The sequence below is a fragment of the Leuciscus leuciscus genome, assembly GCF_965113295.1.
Source record: "Leuciscus leuciscus genome assembly, chromosome: 9".
NCBI classification, from domain to species: Eukaryota; Metazoa; Chordata; class Actinopteri; order Cypriniformes; family Leuciscidae; genus Leuciscus; species Leuciscus leuciscus.
In genome coordinates this window covers 41,577,090-41,595,120 of record NC_138733.1, presented here as the reverse complement: position 1 = coordinate 41,595,120, position 18,031 = coordinate 41,577,090, and the positions used below count along the sequence as shown (strand labels likewise).

General features: G+C 41.0%; 1 protein-coding gene across 1 annotated transcript in view; it reads right to left on the bottom strand.

Annotated features, from left to right (window-relative positions):
- The window catches only part of sh2b2 (SH2B adaptor protein 2), a 28,523-nt gene extending 10,969 nt beyond the window's left edge, over window positions 1-17,554 (bottom strand). Inside the window, exons 1-6 of the mRNA XM_082178950.1 lie at window positions 17,446-17,554; window positions 11,452-12,346; window positions 7,762-7,863; window positions 7,540-7,631; window positions 2,384-2,484; window positions 1,631-1,762 (exon numbers count right to left, since the gene is read on the bottom strand). Coding sequence (XP_082035076.1) covers window positions 1,631-1,762; window positions 2,384-2,484; window positions 7,540-7,631; window positions 7,762-7,863; window positions 11,452-12,315 — 1,291 coding nt within the window. The 5' untranslated portion in view covers window positions 12,316-12,346; window positions 17,446-17,554. The remainder of the gene's footprint in view (window positions 1-1,630; window positions 1,763-2,383; window positions 2,485-7,539; window positions 7,632-7,761; window positions 7,864-11,451; window positions 12,347-17,445) is intronic.
- Window positions 17,555-18,031: the final 477 nt, after the last annotated feature.

The window sequence follows — 18,031 nt, the reverse complement described above, 5'->3', positions numbered from 1 at the left end:
GTAGGTCCTGTGTTTGCAGTTACTTTTGCCTCAGTAAACAGTGTGAAGTCAATATTTCTTTTAAAGAATCCTTTGAGAAGCATCTAAAAAATCCTCATGAATTTTAAAAAGTTGAAATTGAATCACTGAATCAAACCACTGTTCAGTGGACTCGACTGGTTGGCACTGTTGCCTTGTCCAAACACCCACACTTGCGGTCTTGACCACTTGAGAGCGTGTGCAAGACTGTCCTATGTCTTAAAAATGGCAAAGTGCAGTGCCCTTAATGCACACTACACCCACACTATCTCCAATAGTGCTTCGGAGTGGGTATTCGAGGCGAAGTGTATCCCATCATGCATTATGTTCGGGAACTCATGTGCCCCGAAATCGCGAGATGTCGAGGAAAACATTCCACTGTAATTTAAATTAATTAGATGCATATAATTTGGTAGTAAAACATAAAGTGTTGCACATTTTATTGGTGCAAGGATGAGTATGGTGTGTGAAGTACAACATTTGCAACTGTTTTTTATCACTTAATTAGACACAATTTTAAATGTGTGTCTTCTGTTAGTTACACAGCGACTACTGAACAGACATGTAGAGGTTTATTCTAAAATGCAAAGTATTGAAAATATAATAAATAAAAGCTCAGTAAACACTAAGGGCCAATCCCAATTCTACCCCTTACCCCTTCACTTACCCCTTCCCCTCTGTTTTGCGTGTGCACGTGAAGGGGTAGGGCTGTCTCAATTCTCTTTTGGTTGGAGGAGTAGGGGTAAGGGGAAGGGCCAGATAGCCCTTGAAACGAAGATTTTTCGGGACCACACTTCAAACGAAGGGGTATGAGAAATGTACCTGCATACACCGGCTACAGAGGCAACATGACTGCCAATAATCATTTTCTTTGTCACATTCAATCTTGTGTTCATATTTACGGACATGTTCTTCAAAGAAACAGTTGCAAAAAAATCGTTAAAGTTCGTTAACAATATGGCGCGTGTAAAAAGCAAAAGTTTGAAGCGAAGTGGACGCGCAAATGAGGCGAATTCGCGTCCACCGCGCCGCACTAAACGCCTCATTCGCGCCGCAAGACCTCCAGACGCGTGTAAACGCATCTTTTAACATTGAAATCACTCGCGCCAGACGCTCTATTCGCGTTTGGTGTGAACGCAGCTTTTAGGCGTCGAAGATATCGTCATCTTAGTTATTTTCTGCAAACTTCAGAAGAAAAATACAAAAAATAGCTGTAACTCACGCAAGACTACAGCTGACGACGGCATCTTGGAAGTTTGTGATAAACATTGGCGCATCTCCTGTGACGTAGGCGCTAGCGACGATGTATAATGACATGTAACGGTGTAGTAGTGGTGTCCCATTTCTTAGGGGAATATTTTCACCCCTACGCCTTAACACTCTGTTTCAAGGGGCAAGGGTTAGGGGTAGGCGAAGGGGTATAAAATAGAATTGGGATTGGGCCTAAGACTATAAGTGTGTCCCATCGAGTAATCAAAAGATCTACACACACTTGCAGTCTTTACGCCTACTTGAACACTTGGGCCAAAAAGAGGAAATACGTCATGCAAGTGGTAAAATGGTCAAGTGTAAAGACCGCAAGTGGGGTTTTGTGGACAAGGCATGTGTGTACCTGATGGTGTGTCCTCTGGCGACTGCAGGAACCGCTCTAACGGCACATGTGAGGGATGCTGGGTAACGGGCGGCTCCTGGCAGTGCTGATCCGCAGCAACAGAGCACAACCGCTCAGACCCCCGATGAGAACCTGAACAACACATCCAGAACATCAACACAATCCTCCTGTCTTCAGCTTAAAGCTGCACTGTGTCATTTCTAGCGGCATCTAGTGGTGAGGTTGTGAACTGCACCCAACAGAAGTTACGGTGGCCGACAGGAAGTGATGTCGTCGTCTGACACAGTTAATCAATGAGGTTTCTTTTCACAGATACATTAAGAAATTAGGTTTACTTAATTATTCAGTAAAACGGTATGTTATTGTGAATATTATTGTCACTTGTTCATCATTGTGTCAGTGTTTTATTCGCTGACTTTAGCTCGCTTCTTTGCACGAAGAACAACATAGTGCCGAAACGCGTTTGTCCATTCGGGGCCACCGTAGAAACATGTCGATGCAAGCGGACCCGCGGTGTGTGTAGAGAGAAATGGCTCATTCTTAGGTAATAAAAACATAACGGTTCATTATGTAAGGGGTTTATACACCACTAAAAACATTTATGTATATGATTGCATTTCTGTCAACAGATCCTCCTGAATATCACACAATGCACCTTTAAGAAAGAGAAACAGTGCGGGCACTGAGGGCGATGATGGGAAACACTGCTGAGCTGTATTGTGTGTGTGTGTGTGTGTGTGTGTGCAGTCGTACCGTCACACAACAGCTCGCAGCTGCAGGAGGACACCAGCGTCAAGTCTCTGGGCGGCTGGACGAGAGCACACGACGCCAGCTCGATGTCATCGCCACTGTCCCTGAAACACACACACACACACAGAGTCTTTCCACGAGTGTTTCTTCTCTTAAAATTTTTTTGTCCTGGAATCAAGAGTTGTCTCTATGCAAGCAGTGTTTTTGCTATTTTTAACACATTAATGAGACGCAAAGAAAAAACTGTAACACTTTACAATAAGGTTCATTAGTTAACATTAGTTAACTACCTTGGATAACATGAACTGAGAATGAACAATTCTTCTATAGCATTTATTGATATTAGTTCATATTAATTTTGACATTTATTAATTTAAAAATTAATACATTATTAAAATAGTTAATGCACAAACAATGAACATCAGTATTTTTATTAACTAACATTAACAAAGATTAATTAATACAGTAACAAATGTATTGCTCATTGTTAGTTCATGTTAGTTAATACATTAACTAATGTTAACTAATGAACCTTATTGTAAAGTGTTGCCGGAAAAACAATATAAGATAAAAAAATATATGATTTATTGTAATATACGATTATAACTTATATTCTTTTGCTCCCTATGTTGAAAGTAGAAGTGAACATTTTAATTGTTTTAGTTATGATTATATTATTAATCAATGTCATCCGAAGTTTTGAACAACAAAGAAAAACATTTTTAAGAGGATGTGTCTCCGGTTTCTGTACACAAATCAGTTAAAAAGAGCTTGTGTACACTGCAAAACAAAAACATTTAGAGATATGAAAACCAAGAGAAAAGCCTAATAAAATCATAAGCAGTGAGTTCAATAACAGGTTGTGAGAAGAGTGGGACAGTTAATATCAACTTGATAGTGAGAAGTTCAAAAGTTTTTCAAGACTTTCATACTCATATGGGAAGTCACATGTGTCAAAAAATACAGTCAATAGTGATTTAATGATCAACAATTGCTGAAAGGGAATTAAATTAACCAAAGTCAGTGGCCAAGTGCTCAACTATAATCATATGTTTAATTTATATAGCGCTTTTCCCAAACTAAAGGGCTTCAACAACCTTTGTACATGTGCCATATGGTTTGTAATTCGTAATGCTGTTTTGGAGTTGTTTAATAATCCTCTGGTGAGATCAGGGTTTCCGTTGTCCGCAAATTGCCGGACATTGGCCGAAAAAAAAATGAAATGTCCGACAAAATTAAATCTCTCCGGTCAAATTGTCCGATTAAAATTACCTAATAATCCCGCCCCCCTAACACAATCTGAATTTGACAATAAGTCTAAAATGTATAAAACAAAAATACACCAACCTTTGTTAAAGGAACAGGCTCTACCGTTTGAAAGTTATTAAACAACATCGCATGCTGCATTTCAAATAAAGCGCACGCCTAAAACGGCTGTAATATAGACCTAAACAACGAACGAATGAGTGAGACGTTTCAAATATGGCCAGGCCCAGGCAGACTAGCCGTAAAAGCTTTTTTCAGAGGCCAGACGCGACGGACGATGGTGAATCAGGAACGCCTGAAGCCTCAGATGTCCAGACAGCTCCACCACCACCGGAGAAAAAGCAGAATCGGATCAAGGCGATGCAGCGAAGTCGCCTTGCGGAGATCAAGGTTACGCGGCTTATGCGCATTGCAAGTTGTGGAGAGACACTAGCCGCGTTCCATAGGCTACCCTTCAAATTGCAAATTGAAATTGCGAATTAAAAATACGCACAATGGAAACACGTTAATTTTCGCAAAAACTCCCCTTTATCGCAAGAACGTTTTTATGCTCGCATGAGGAGGTTTTTCAGGCAATTCGAAAAAGGAATATTTCGCAAAACTGCAATGGAAACAGTTTTTGCGCATTTGCAGTCACCTGACTTAGAAGACGCGGTGTGTTTGAGGTCCATGTATAGCTACGCAAATAATAATAATTTTATATTATTTTATTATATTATAACATTTAATAAGCTATATTTAGAAGACGCTTTTATGCAAAAAAGGAACAAAGCTGAGTGTGGAGCGCGCACTGCATGGCACAGAGGCGCGGGCGTGACCACTTGCATTTTCCTATTAACAGTGGAAACTCTATCATTTCTGGTCATACAGAAAATAATAATACATTATTCTCAACTACTTTTATTTGTGTAAACTCACAATAACAAGAAAACGTTGTGCTTTTGTAAAATAAAATAAAACAATCAGACGCACTTTCATGATCTCCATAAACTGGAGCGCGAGAACTGAAACAAAATATAGCCTATGTAGGCTAAAGCTTGAAATGTCCACTTTAAAACGAACAAATTCGAATCGAAAGCTAATACCTTCTGATTATGTACCTAATCCGTATGAAAGGTGCATTTCTCTCTAAAAGCGCATCTGCTTAACAGCGGAGATGGAGATGTGATTTTAGCCAACACTTAGAAAACAATAGTTTATTCATAATATTAATGGCTCTTCTCATTCAGCACTGCGGGAAAAACATCAATTCCAGGTTCTAATTTGGCCTTTGAAAACCAGTAAAATCGACATGTTTTCCATATTAATTTGTGAATATTTTAAATGTTTAATAAAGGGGCAAAAAGTCATAAACAAAAATCAGAAAATTCGTCGATATTTACTTTTTTGCGCAGCAGTTTGTGTAGCCAGTTCAAATAAAAATTTTGGTGTTCAACTTTGCGTTTTAAAAAGACAACAACCGTTAATTTTTCGTTTTTCAATTACGGGTTAAAAAAGGAAAAACGAATGGACAAAAGTAGCCTACATGGATCGTTTGGACAGAATACGAGACAGAGTTCTTTATTAAATTCATAAAATAAACAATAATTAGCCTATAGGAATACTGGATTCTAAATCTCAAATAAATGCCACAATCAAAACCTCGGAGCAGAAATGAGGGCGAAACACCCAGAAACTCCTTATGTGTCGTTCGCAGTACAAGGGTCTTTCCCTGCCATTAATGCTTGGATAACACGCCACGTCTCCTTCCATTAATCATAATAATAATGTCTAATGCGGTGGCTGTGATATTATATAAACCAACGTCTGTTGCCGTGATTTTTGAAATGACTTATCGTGAGAGAAAAAATGACGTTTAGTCGCATATAACATCGGTTAATGGAAACGCCGTCATTTCGCAATAGTTTTTTATCGATATTTAGATAATAGCGCAAAACATTTGCGCAAATCTGTAATGGAAATGCGGCTATTTACACCGCGAGATATTCAGATATATTATGTGGGGAAGGGGGATTGGTTTGTTAAACTATGAATGTGAAACCATAGTAAAAACAATTGGCGTTGATTGACGCCAATCAGACGTTCATGTTTTTTTTCGTCTATTTGAAAGTTAGGCTAATAAACATGTTGCTTTCTATACGGCCTGATTATGTCATTTTTTTTAAGTTACATAGCCTGCCTCCAGTTTTCCTCAACTTGACTAATTAAGAGGCAATATTTGACCGGCATATCATCAAAATGTCTCTGTGGCACCATTTTTTTCTAGCGGAAACTCTGGGTGAGATACTGACTTTATTTGCAGTTGATTTCATCGAAGGTTGTGAGTCAGATGTAGTTGTGTTTCTGTCTCTTCTCTTTTATCCTGTTCTTGTTGTTCCTCTTATCCTCAGTGATTCTGCTTGTTGACAGCAGGTGTTCATCACTAATGTTCAATTATCACTTGTAGAATGAATCTGCTTTATTTCACTAACTGCAACACTTATTCATTGCTTACTTTTCTCTATATAGATTGGGACCATATGCAAACTGAGCAGTGTTTGTTTAACACTGAGGATTTTACAGCGTACCGGTAAACATGTAACCATGCTATCTTTTTAACTCTTCTCAGAGGAAGCAGTGCGGCTTTGGTTTAGTGTTAAAGAAATGCTGCATAAGACTCAAAGAATCGTCATGGCCAGTCAGTGTGCCTCTTGTTTTAGTTTGCGTCCCATGATTCAGATGTACTGTGTAATGCTGCATTCACACCAAACGCGAATAGAGCGTCTGGCGCGAGTGATTTCCATGTTAAGTTAATGTAAAGATGCGTTTATGCACGTCTGGAGGTCCTGCGGCGCGAATTCGCCTCGTTCGCGATACGCACAAATTATTTTATTTGGTGCTTTTTGTGCATTCCCACGTTCGACGCGAATTTGCGTCTGATGCCCGAGTTGAAAAATCTGAACTTTGGCGTCAGTTCCCGCCGGTCAGGAGCCTGCTTGCTGCTGTCACGTGGTGAAGTGATGTGATAAACGAGGGCAGTCCCGCTTTTCAGTTTATAATGTTATTTTCTATGTTTGGCCTCAATACATTATTTTTGTAATATGACTAATGCCTGGTGTGGCACAACAAAGCAAATCTTTTATCATATAAAAACTTGATTTCAATATATGAGACATTCATTTTGTATTGAATGCTATTTATTCCATATCTAAATCCAGATTATATGAAACATTATTATTCTAATGTAAAGACAACCAACATACTTTAATGTATAAGAACATAGTTCGTGTCTGGGCAGTGTTGTGTGAACAAATAAATAAAATCACAGGACAGGTTAATTGCTTTTGGAGGTTGGCTCCATTTATCATCAAAACAAAAATAAATGACAGATTAGGGGGGTGAGGGCGTGGGTGATCCTCGCTCCGATGCGGGACAACAGGTCATCAAACTGGGCGCGGGACAGGCGGGATCACCGCTGATAGCGGCCGTCATCCAGGCGCAGCTCCTGGAGCAAATGGTGAAACTCGCCAAACTGGGTTCGCCTCCAGAGGGTCTCGGTGGACCCAAGTACGGCGACGATGACCCCTACGCCGCTGATGACCCCTACGCCACTGTTCTGCTCTCCAGAGCAAATACAGAGCGGTGACTCTCTCGATGAATGCTCGATCAACATCAGCCATCTTGCAAACAGACAACCGCCTAACACTTGCCCCTCCCACAAGAAGCAGATTTCGCCTCAAACGCTTGCTTTATACGCGCGTCAATTTCGCTCTGGACGCGCGAATGGATTCAAAATGTTCAAGCGTCCAACCAGACGCAGTAGACGCGAATTTGACGCGCTATTCACGTTTGGTGTGAACGCAGCATAAAGGTGTGAAGTGAAGGTGTGTCAGGACACCGATTACTCTGTTTACCCGGGGTCTATGCAGTCCTGGATGTCTGCGACCCACGAGTTCTTCTGCAGAGAGTCGATGGTCTCCAAGATGTACTCGGCACCGTTCTCTACCTGCAACCCACAAGACAACACCACAGTTTGATCTGACAACACTGATCTAGGTCCAGTAGGCAACATTCTTGCATTTCCCAGAGAACAGCTACATATCTGATGTGTGTATGAGAGTATGAGATGATGGTACCTTGAGCACAAACGTGTTGTCTTTGTCGGGCATCTCCAGAGGCATGGTGGTCCTCACCTCCACGATAGCAGACAGAGGGACGCTCACTTTGGGTTTAGATGACTACAAACACACATCAACACAATCAATGCCATTCCAACACACACACACTGCCAATTAGGGCTGCCACTAATGATTACTTTGGTAATCAAGTAATCGGTCGATTATTTTAGATATTTTTTAATTCTATTTTTAAAGGTCAAAGACCTTTATTTGTCTCATGGTTATTATGTATATTAAGTCATTTTAAAGTATCAAAAGCAAGTAATCATATGGTTTTATAAAACAACACTTAAAATACATAATATACTTTGTATAAATAAATCATCTTACATTATGTATTATAACAAATGCCTAAAGTGTTGTTACATGTCATTAAATCCTTGTTTAATATTAGCCAAACGACATTTAATTCAAAGGTTCACTCAATCTTTAATATTTGTCCACTTCAAGGCCAAAGACAGAAATACTACAGCCACTGTAATTTCCTGAACACAAACATGTTTTGATGTCCACATATAAACTCAGAGCGAGGGTTTAAACGTTTATTTTGAAATCGCGATGAACGGTTCGCATATTTAGAAACATATTGATGTATTCACATAATAAAGATTATTGATAAAAAATTAACAAAACACAGCAGGCATGTCAACTGGCCTGAAACGGGACATGATTACTGTGAGCCCTGTATTTCAACCATCACTTCAAAAACTTCTGGTGTTTACATCCGCTGGTTTCAGTGATTATAAGACGAGGTCTCATACAAGGAAAAAGGATGTTGTTTTGAAAACGCTGAACTGGTGAAACTGGTGGTGAGCATGATCTGTACTTTCCTGAAAACACAAGAATCGCTTCTGTATCTCACAAACAAACTTCTGGCTGTTGAGGCGATCTCACTGACAGTCAGGATATGATACACTGTAAGCAGACTCACTCACCCTCTATTTTTACCCTATCTTTAGTTTGTTCAGGAAGAGGAAGTTATTACTACCGCCTTGAGGGACTAAAATTGCTCTGAGACCAGCTTCCCAAAATCCCTTTAAACACATCTGAACCCAAACCAAAATGTGGGAACAGGATTTTAAGAGGCCGGATCAAGGGAGGGTCTGACTCATTTTAATGAAGAAAACATTTCTGCTAACATATGTGTGGTTCATCTGTTCATTCATGAAGCCATCTTATGCCTGATAGCAACACTGGATTAACTCAGAGTTAGAAGAATAAACTCAACTATTAATGAACCACAGCAATTGTCCTCATGCCAAGCAGAATCAAAGGCCTCTTCAAATACTGAAGAGTTACCTGACGAATGTCGAAACTGGAAAAGCACTTTTGCTAGCGTTACTCTACTTCTGGCAGCAAGAGCACACAAGTGTTTGCCATCAGTTCTTTTAAAGAAAAACTGTTCTCTAGAGTTGAAGTCCATCAAATCTTTGAAAGATATTCAAACAAACACAAACTTAATTCATTCTTTTCACACCAGTCTACGACTGTGGTAATCCCTGTCGGATAATCCCACACCTGAACACCACCATAAGAGCAGTCTTTTCCTGGCAAAGTGGACGGTTTAGCCAAAGGTCTGACTACATGAGAAGACCCTTAAACTAGCCAATCTCTAAACCTTAACCCAGTGCTTCTCGCATTATTGGATGATGCTAAAATTGCTCAGACAACAGCTTCCAAAAATCTCTTTTTATTGGCTTTTCAGTGTTTTTTTTTTTTTCAATTAAAAGAAAGTTTACATCAGTTTACATCATTAAGGATCAGCTCACCCTGCTGAACAGCTGTTTGTGACACTGCCGTCTGGCAGATACGGTTGCATCCAATCACGGACAACCAGACTGACGATCAGCTTTTATCCTCAAGCCAGACTACTGAACAACACAGCGACACCTCACACACTCAGACAATACTTACAGCATTTACCATTAACTATAGTTCTACTATTTTGGTTGTATTTACTGTTCTGATGATTTAATAGCACACTACTTTTACTTTAGCTGCATTTCCATTACATATTTTCTAAATGTCGATAAAAAACTATTACGAAATGACGTCGTTTCCATTAACAGATGTTATGCGACTAAAACGTATTTGTTCTCGCGTGCAATAAGTCCTTCCAAAAGTCATGGCGATGGATGTTGGTGGGTTTACGTACATCTCAGCCACAGCACTAGCTATTATTGTTAAAGGGATACTTCACCGTTTTTTCATATTAAACTATGTTATTCCCTTAACTAAGACGAGTTGATACATACCTCTATCGTCTCAGTGCGTGCACTAAATCCCTCTGTCTTGCGGCGAAACTTTGTTAGCCCAGTTCATTTAATATGGGCCAAGCAGAGAAGATACCAAACACCTCCACGTTTTCCCTATTTAAATACAGTTACTCGCGAAGTGTAACTCGACCTAGGACAGTGACACAAAACAAAACGTTGCGCTTTTCTAAGCGTGTAAAATGGATAACTATTTTGTATGGCGGAATACCATAGCAAGTGCTTGTAAGCACTTCGACTTGGCGCAGTAATATCTTCACTAGAGGGAGCGGGGGCCGGTGAGAGGATTTTTCACGAGTGAAGATATTACTGCGCCAAGTCGAAGTGCTTACAAGCACTTGCTATGGTATTCCGCCATACAAAATAGTTATCCATTTTACACGCTTAGAAAAGCGCAACGTTTTGTTTTGTGTCACCGTCCTAGGTCGAGTTACACTTCGCGAGTAACTGTATTTAAATAGGGAAAACGTGGAGGTGTTTGGTAGCTTCTCTGCTTGGCCCATATTAAATGAACTGGGCTAACAAAGTTTCGCCGCAAGACAGAGGGATTTAGTGCACGCACTGAGACGATAGAGGTATGTATCAACTCGTCTTAGTTAAGGGAATAACATAGTTTAATATGAAAAAACGGTGAAGTATCCCTTTAATGGAAGGAGACGTAGGCGTGTTATCCAAGCATTAATGGCAAGGAAAGTTCCTGTAATACTTTTAAGAGTTTAATGAAGAACTCTGTCTCATCTTCTGTCCAAACATACCACGCCATCTTTAAAGAATGATCGACTGTTACGTACGTCAGGTGACCGTAAATGCGGGAAAAAAAGTTTCCACTGCAGTTTTGCGAAATATTCCTTTTTCGAATTGCCTGAAAAAAACCTCCTCAATGTGAGCGTAAAAACTTTTATGCGATATATGGGAGTTTTTGCTAAATTGACGTGTTTTCATTATGCATATTTTCAAGTCACAATTTCAATTTGAGCAATTTGAAGGGTAATGGAAACTAGGCTTATGCCATTGCCCACTAGTGTTTTTCTTTTCCTGTTATCTTATCTCAACCGTTCTCATCTAAAATTTTATTTAATACGAGCCTGTACCTTCATTGTCTGAATCTGAGCCCCGTCACAAGCTCTTCGATGGCCAGTTTACCCTTTCAGTTGTTCACTTTGCCCATGCAAATAACAGATTAAGATATATCCCAGACAGCAAACATAGTGTCGGCCCGATTCCGGCAATCCATGTGTACCAGATGTGGGCCAAATCTGGGCTGACACTATTGGGATGCTATAAGAATGATCTGTTTATTCTTCCCCCAATCCATACACTTGCTTGCTAATGTCACACACACACACATCAGGGCTTTATCAGAGAGCTCTTGTACCTTTGGTGGAACGTAGAACTCGAGCTGGAACTTCTCTCCCGTGTCCAGGTAGGCGCCGGCCGTCTTCCTCAGCAGTAACCGGCACTTCTGCCACTGTCCCGCCCCCATGCAGTGAGTGTCATCGGCCACCATGTACCTGAGCGCGCCCTCCCTCTGGATCTCCAGCAGCTCCACCCGGTGGCCCTGAGAGGCCCGCGGCAGGCGTAGCTTCTGGCTCCAGTGCTCGGACCCCATGGCCTCGGCTCCGTTGGTCCTCCTGGAGCCCCCCGAGGGGTCCGGTTCTGGGGAGGCCCTGCGGTGCCAGATCTCCTTCACCCCGTCCACCACGCTCAGACTCATGTTGCGCAGGGAGAAGCCCTTCTTGAAGCGCGCCTTGCGACGCCCCAGCGACACGTCTTCCGAACTTCTGGACTGGCTCACGGATGGCGTCTTACGGGTTGGCGTTTGCTGCTCCTGTCCGCTGGCTCCGCCTCCTCCGCTGTCCATGCTATCCAACGACTCGCTCGACGCCCCCACGTCTTTGCGGCGCTGGTAGAGGTTGTGGATGAAGGGTAACGTGCAACTCTGTATGCCCACAAAGGGCACGATGCTGTACTGAGGAGCACAGGAGTCTCCCGGAGAGCCGAGTCCTTGAACCTGGTCGAGGGCCGCAGAGAAGCAGGTCAAGAAGTGTTGCGTGAAGTGTTGCGAAAAGCTGGCGTCAGCACCGGGCGAGTCGTAGCAGGGGTTCTCGCTGATGAAACGCCGGAACTTGTAGGCGAAATCTGCGGCGGAAGCTCGAGCGTGAAGCTCACAGAACTCCTTCCAGTCGGGCCGCGTGCAGGAGTTATGCTCCGGGCTGCTGGGAGCCCCGGCGCCGTTCATTACTAGGCCATGCCAATGCCCCGGCAAACCACTGGCACACAGACAGAGACACAGACAGAGAGACAGGTCAGTAAAACAGAGAGTGTCACGGCCTGTCAGATGTCTGAGCGCAACTGTAGTGGGACAGTGATGCTGCTAGAAAAATCGGCCCCTTCAAGTCTAATTGATTATTTGGCGTTTCGAGAGCCAGAAACCAAGTCCCAGAGTAGATAGGCCTAAAAATGACACCCTTGCGTTTTCGTGTGTACAGCCAATCCGTATATGTTGTGAATTGATGATGTCATCACCCGACGTGTCGACCGTAGTCAGACACCGCTACGTCACATAACCGCACCGCAACAACAACTGCGGACCTCATGCTTGTGTTCGTGCCTCTTTCACTTCTTTATTTATTATTTACTTGAATGCATTTTTCTTTTATTTCTTTCTTTTACTTCTTTATTTACTTAGATTTTCTTTCTTATGCTATGATGCTTGTCTGTTGTCTGATTAAGACATTTCATATTTTGTACCAGGCCATTTATGGTTGTTAAATATTGTTCACTAAAGTTCTTGGTAAAAAAGAAGAAGCTATTGAGCCTATTATTATTATTGATTACAGGGCGCAAGGTTTATGTGCATGCTCCAAGTCTTCTTCTCCATTTTTAGTGCATCTCTGTGGCAGAATCACAGCGCCACATACTGGTCTGGCATATATACTACATTGTTTTGAGTCCGTTTCAGTGGTTTCGTGTGTACGCAGAAATTTCTTGAGAACGAGGGGAAAAAAAAGATTGGATAGGGAAATCTCTGGCTTCGTGTGGATGTGGCCTAAATTTGGTCAGTCCAATCAAATCACAGTCTTTGTAGATCAAATGTATGTAGCTTTTTTATATACAAGGATAGTTCTTGCATGGGAAACAGTTTTTTTTCCCCAATCTTCAGAAAATCGAAATCAGGGAAATGGTTTGGTTTAATCGCAACAAAACTTGGTATATGTGACCCTGGATCACAAAACCAGTCACATGTCGCACGGGTATATTTGTGGTAATAGCCAACAATACATTGTATGGGTCAAAATTATCAAAAAATCATTAGGATATTAAGTAAAGATCATGTTCCATGAATATATATTTTTTAATTTCCTACCGTAAATATATAAACATTTATTTTTGTGAGTGAATGCAGCACAATATCGAACATAAATGGACAACTTTAAAGGCGAATTGCTCAATGTTTCGATTTTTTTGCACCCTCAGATTCCAGATTTTCAAATAGTTGTATTTCGGATACAAATATTGTCCTATCCTAACAAACCATAGTCTATAAATCTCAATTTCAAAAAATTGACCCATGTGCCCATTTGTGGTCCAGGGTCACATATGTCATATCCATCATGCCCTGAGGGTATCTGAGCAGTTTGGGAACAGCGCCACTTACTGGTCAAGAACTATAACAAATGTCAGAATATGGCTGAATCCGAAATCGCCCCCTAAACCCTCATTCACCATTCCCTATATTAGTCCACTGATACTGTTTACTTGAAGGAGTGAGTGAATTCGGACAGCCGTTGAGCGCACATCGGTTGTACACTCGTTATTGCAGTGCATTGTGGGATTGAATATGTGCACTCAATTATGTCCACTATGGTTTCGGACACAACTACTAATGGCTGTTCCCTAGGTTAACGACCTTCGTGAAGTTGGCCCCCCACCCAACGCAAAACGTTGTCAGTATAGGCTCAATCGTTTGTGCTGGTTTGTGCTGTAAAAAGTTTCGTTTGAGCTGCTTCGGTTTTTTAGATATTAAAATAATATTTTTAGGTCATTCTGAGTTCACGAAACAATATACAGTAAGTAAAAACACTTACCTTGGAGTTTGTGTTACATTCCACACATCCTGTGATCCGCAGTTTAAAACCCAACGCAGCACAAACAAAACTTTTACCAGCACAAACCAGCACACACAAACAAGACTATTTTGGGTGTATTTGGATCATGTGGGGGGGCTGAGTGACCTCAGAGTGACCTACAAATATTCTTTTAATATATAAAAAACCGAAGCAGCTCAAACAAAACTTTTTACAGCACAAACGATTGAGCATATATTTGACGATGTTTTGCGCCAACTTCACGCCCTATTTGAGGGTATAGCGGGCGATTTCGGATTCAGCCTATGTTTATAATAGATTATGTTTTTATAAACATTTAAATCAACCAAATGTGGTCGGAAAACTACAATCAGAGAAAATCCATCACAAACACACATGAGCATCTTTACAATATGCATGAGGGTAATTTCCCATGCAAGTCAATTTAATGTGGTTTTGAAACATTTTGTTTAGATCATAATTCAGAACAGCAAGATATATATATATATATATATATATATATATATATATATATATATTATTACACTTTTGTAAGTAGAAGCACTATTGTAATTGATGGTCACAGCCTTGGTTAATATTGACACTAGTATTAAATGTAACTTTTAAAATGCTTCATAAAAATGAAACTGAGAAAAGAAAGTTTCACCTCGTCAGAACATCAGTGAACGAAGCCTAAATATGAACATGATCATATAAGATCTATTATATCTGAACATACTTATGACTGCCAAAGCAGGACTGTATCCCTGCAGTGATCAAAAACACATTTTATCATTGTGGATGCTTAAAGGAAGTCTAAAGGAAATGTGTGCAATATTTGAAACAACATGATGCCGAACCCACACGAACATACATGCAACACTTACTCAACATGCATTGAGTAAATGTTACAGCATAGAGAAACAGCAGAAGAAGAAGAACACAGACCGTCAGCAGACTGAAGATTATTCATCATGTTAACCGAAGCATCTGCTCTCTCTCGGCTTGAGTGACATCTGTATTTATCTATTTTTTTTACATCAAAGCAAGTTTGTCATGCTAAATAAATGCATATCCCTACTATTGTAATGAGTTTACTGTACTGGCCGTGTTATGTGACTAAGCCATATATAGCCTATGTGTTACTAATGCCTGTTCTGACACAGACACACAGCGCTCTCTTCTCTCTGGACAGTGGATTTATTTTCCAATCATAAAGCAGAGAATGACACCGACTGCAGAGACACACACACACCGACTGCAGAGACACACACACCAGCATCTGTCTGAGAATAAGACAATAGAGTTACACTGATACACAGAACAATACAGCACCCTCCACCAACACTGGAAACACTGGGAAACACGCATCTTCAACTTTTCAAAATATTCACAAAAATCGAATCTTTAATTGAAACATTTGGAGGAATAAAAGTGTTGCTAACTCTGTATTTCGATGGTCCACTTTAGACATGAAGTAACTAGAAGTCATTAGAGTATCAGTAGACTGTCTGATTAATATCTGCCAACACTTTATTGTGATGGTCCCAGCAGACTATCAGCAGTGTATGAATCGTGTCACAGCTCTCGGGGGACACATCCTAATAATACACATCTTTTATGGCGGCGGCGATTTACACCAAGTGAAAATAGCTTATTTTCTTAGCGATATATTCTATTTGCTCCTCAGTATTTTCCATATTCATGATTCTGCATATATTAAATAAGTCATTTTGGTGATCAAAGATGAGTTTTAAGGGATAAAATGATTGACTTCAGTAAATGTGTCTTCAGAAGACTTGGATTAAACCGCTCCGTATGGGTTTGTTTTACCATCTCTTCATGAAGCTTTTGAAGCATCAGAGTTTCTGGTGAACGGACTATCTCAGGTTTAATTTTAAAATGTCTTCATTTGTGTTCTTGAAGGTGAAGGGAAGTCTTACGGGTTTGGAACGACACGAGGCTGAGAAATTAATGACAGAATTTTCATTTTTGGGTGAACTAACATCTCCAGTGGATTTAAACTTCCTCATTATTGGCTAAAAGGAGGAAAAGAGGATTTCAATGACTGAACTATTCACTTAACTTGGGTGCTCCTGGGGTGTGTGACGACTGCATGAATCTGGCCTGTGTGTCTCCTCATGTTTACAGCCCGGTGAAACAGGACGGCATGGCTTAGCCAATGAAAGACTCTTTTGGGTTAGGTTTTTGTGAATATTCTGAAACATTAATAGGAGTTTGTGTACACACTCATGCTCGTGTTTGACAGAAAATAAGTAATGGAAATGTTTACTTAGTGGATATTCAAGTTTACTGTTGAACTTTGAAAACACTTTTGGAATAATATATGAGGAAGGACCTCAAATGCCGCTGAAAACATAGTTCTGCCGCACTTTCTGCTTGATTTTGTTGCACTAGACTAAATTAATATTTAATGTGACACAATTTCATTCACTCAACATATCTGTATAATTCTTACACATGCAGTTTATATGTCCTTGAATTATTAGAGAGACTATATTGTTTATTCATACTTGTAATAATGAATTTGTCAAACCATTTCTGTGTGTGTGTGTGTACAGCGAAAGCTAAAAGAAGATAAAATGGTTAATAATTAAAAAGAAATAGCAACCAGTTACAGCATATCAAACACACATTTTCATATTGAGCATAGTGTCAATTTAACCTAAACTCTTGGTGCTGAAAAGGCGTCCTTGTGTGCAGTGGTGTTCTGGATGTTTATGTTATGGCCCCTCAAACCCACAGAAGGGCCTTGTGTGTGTGTGTGTGTGTGTGTGTGTGTGTGTGTGTGTGTGTGTGTGTGTGTGTGTGTGTGTGTGTGTGTGTGTGTGTGTGTGTGTGTGTGTGTGTGTGTGTGTGTGTGTGTGTGCATCACACTATTAGTCCAGGTGTTCTGTTATTGTGTGGGTGATGCATGATGCTGTGAATCTCTGTGAATGAAGCCGGTGCACGAGGCCTGAATCAATAACGCACGCACACACACACACACACACCGCGCAACACTATGCACTGTCCAGATGATGACCGACACTGAACCAGAACCAGCGACTGTGACCCACTATAACTGACAGAATCATCACTTACTCCACATTAAAGCGCGTAAACGCACACTGGACACAGGTAACGCAGCGCATAATGAGTGCGAAGGGCCGTTCATTCAGGACGCGTTCTTCTTTTTGCGCTCCGACTCGCGTTTTTGAACGCGTCCTGTGAACGCTGCGCGCTGAATCATCATCATCATCATCATCATCCATTCTCACCTCCGTTAAAATATGCGTCACTGCATGTGAGGCCAGTGCTGTTAATCCAGGTCCATCGCCGCGGGTTTGTGGAGGAGTCCAGCACATCGCATCGCTTTATCATCCATCTATACAGACTGCTACATGACGCGTCAGGCGCGCGCATCTATTCTCCAGGCAATGCAGCTGCTCTTAAAGGGGAAGCGCGCGATTTCTGATTGGTCCTTAAATGGGCCACGTCATGAAGTCATCGGTCACCATTGAGTGAAGGTGATTCAGAGCATCATCCTCCTCCTCCTCCTCCTCCTCCTCCTCCTCCTCCATCAGGCCTGAGACTCACTGGGATCACATCGCATCATGAGTGGATACACACACACACACACACACACACACACACACACACACACACACACTGCAGCTGCTGTATGTTCATGGAGACACTGACTGGAACACCATATGCTAATAGGCTACTATACTGTATGCTCTCACTATAATACAGTAATTGTAATATAAATATTATGTCCAAGTCTTCTTAAAAAAATGTGGTCACTGCATGATGTTTCATTAACAAAAAGTTTGGGAGGAGCATGCTCTAATGATATATCCA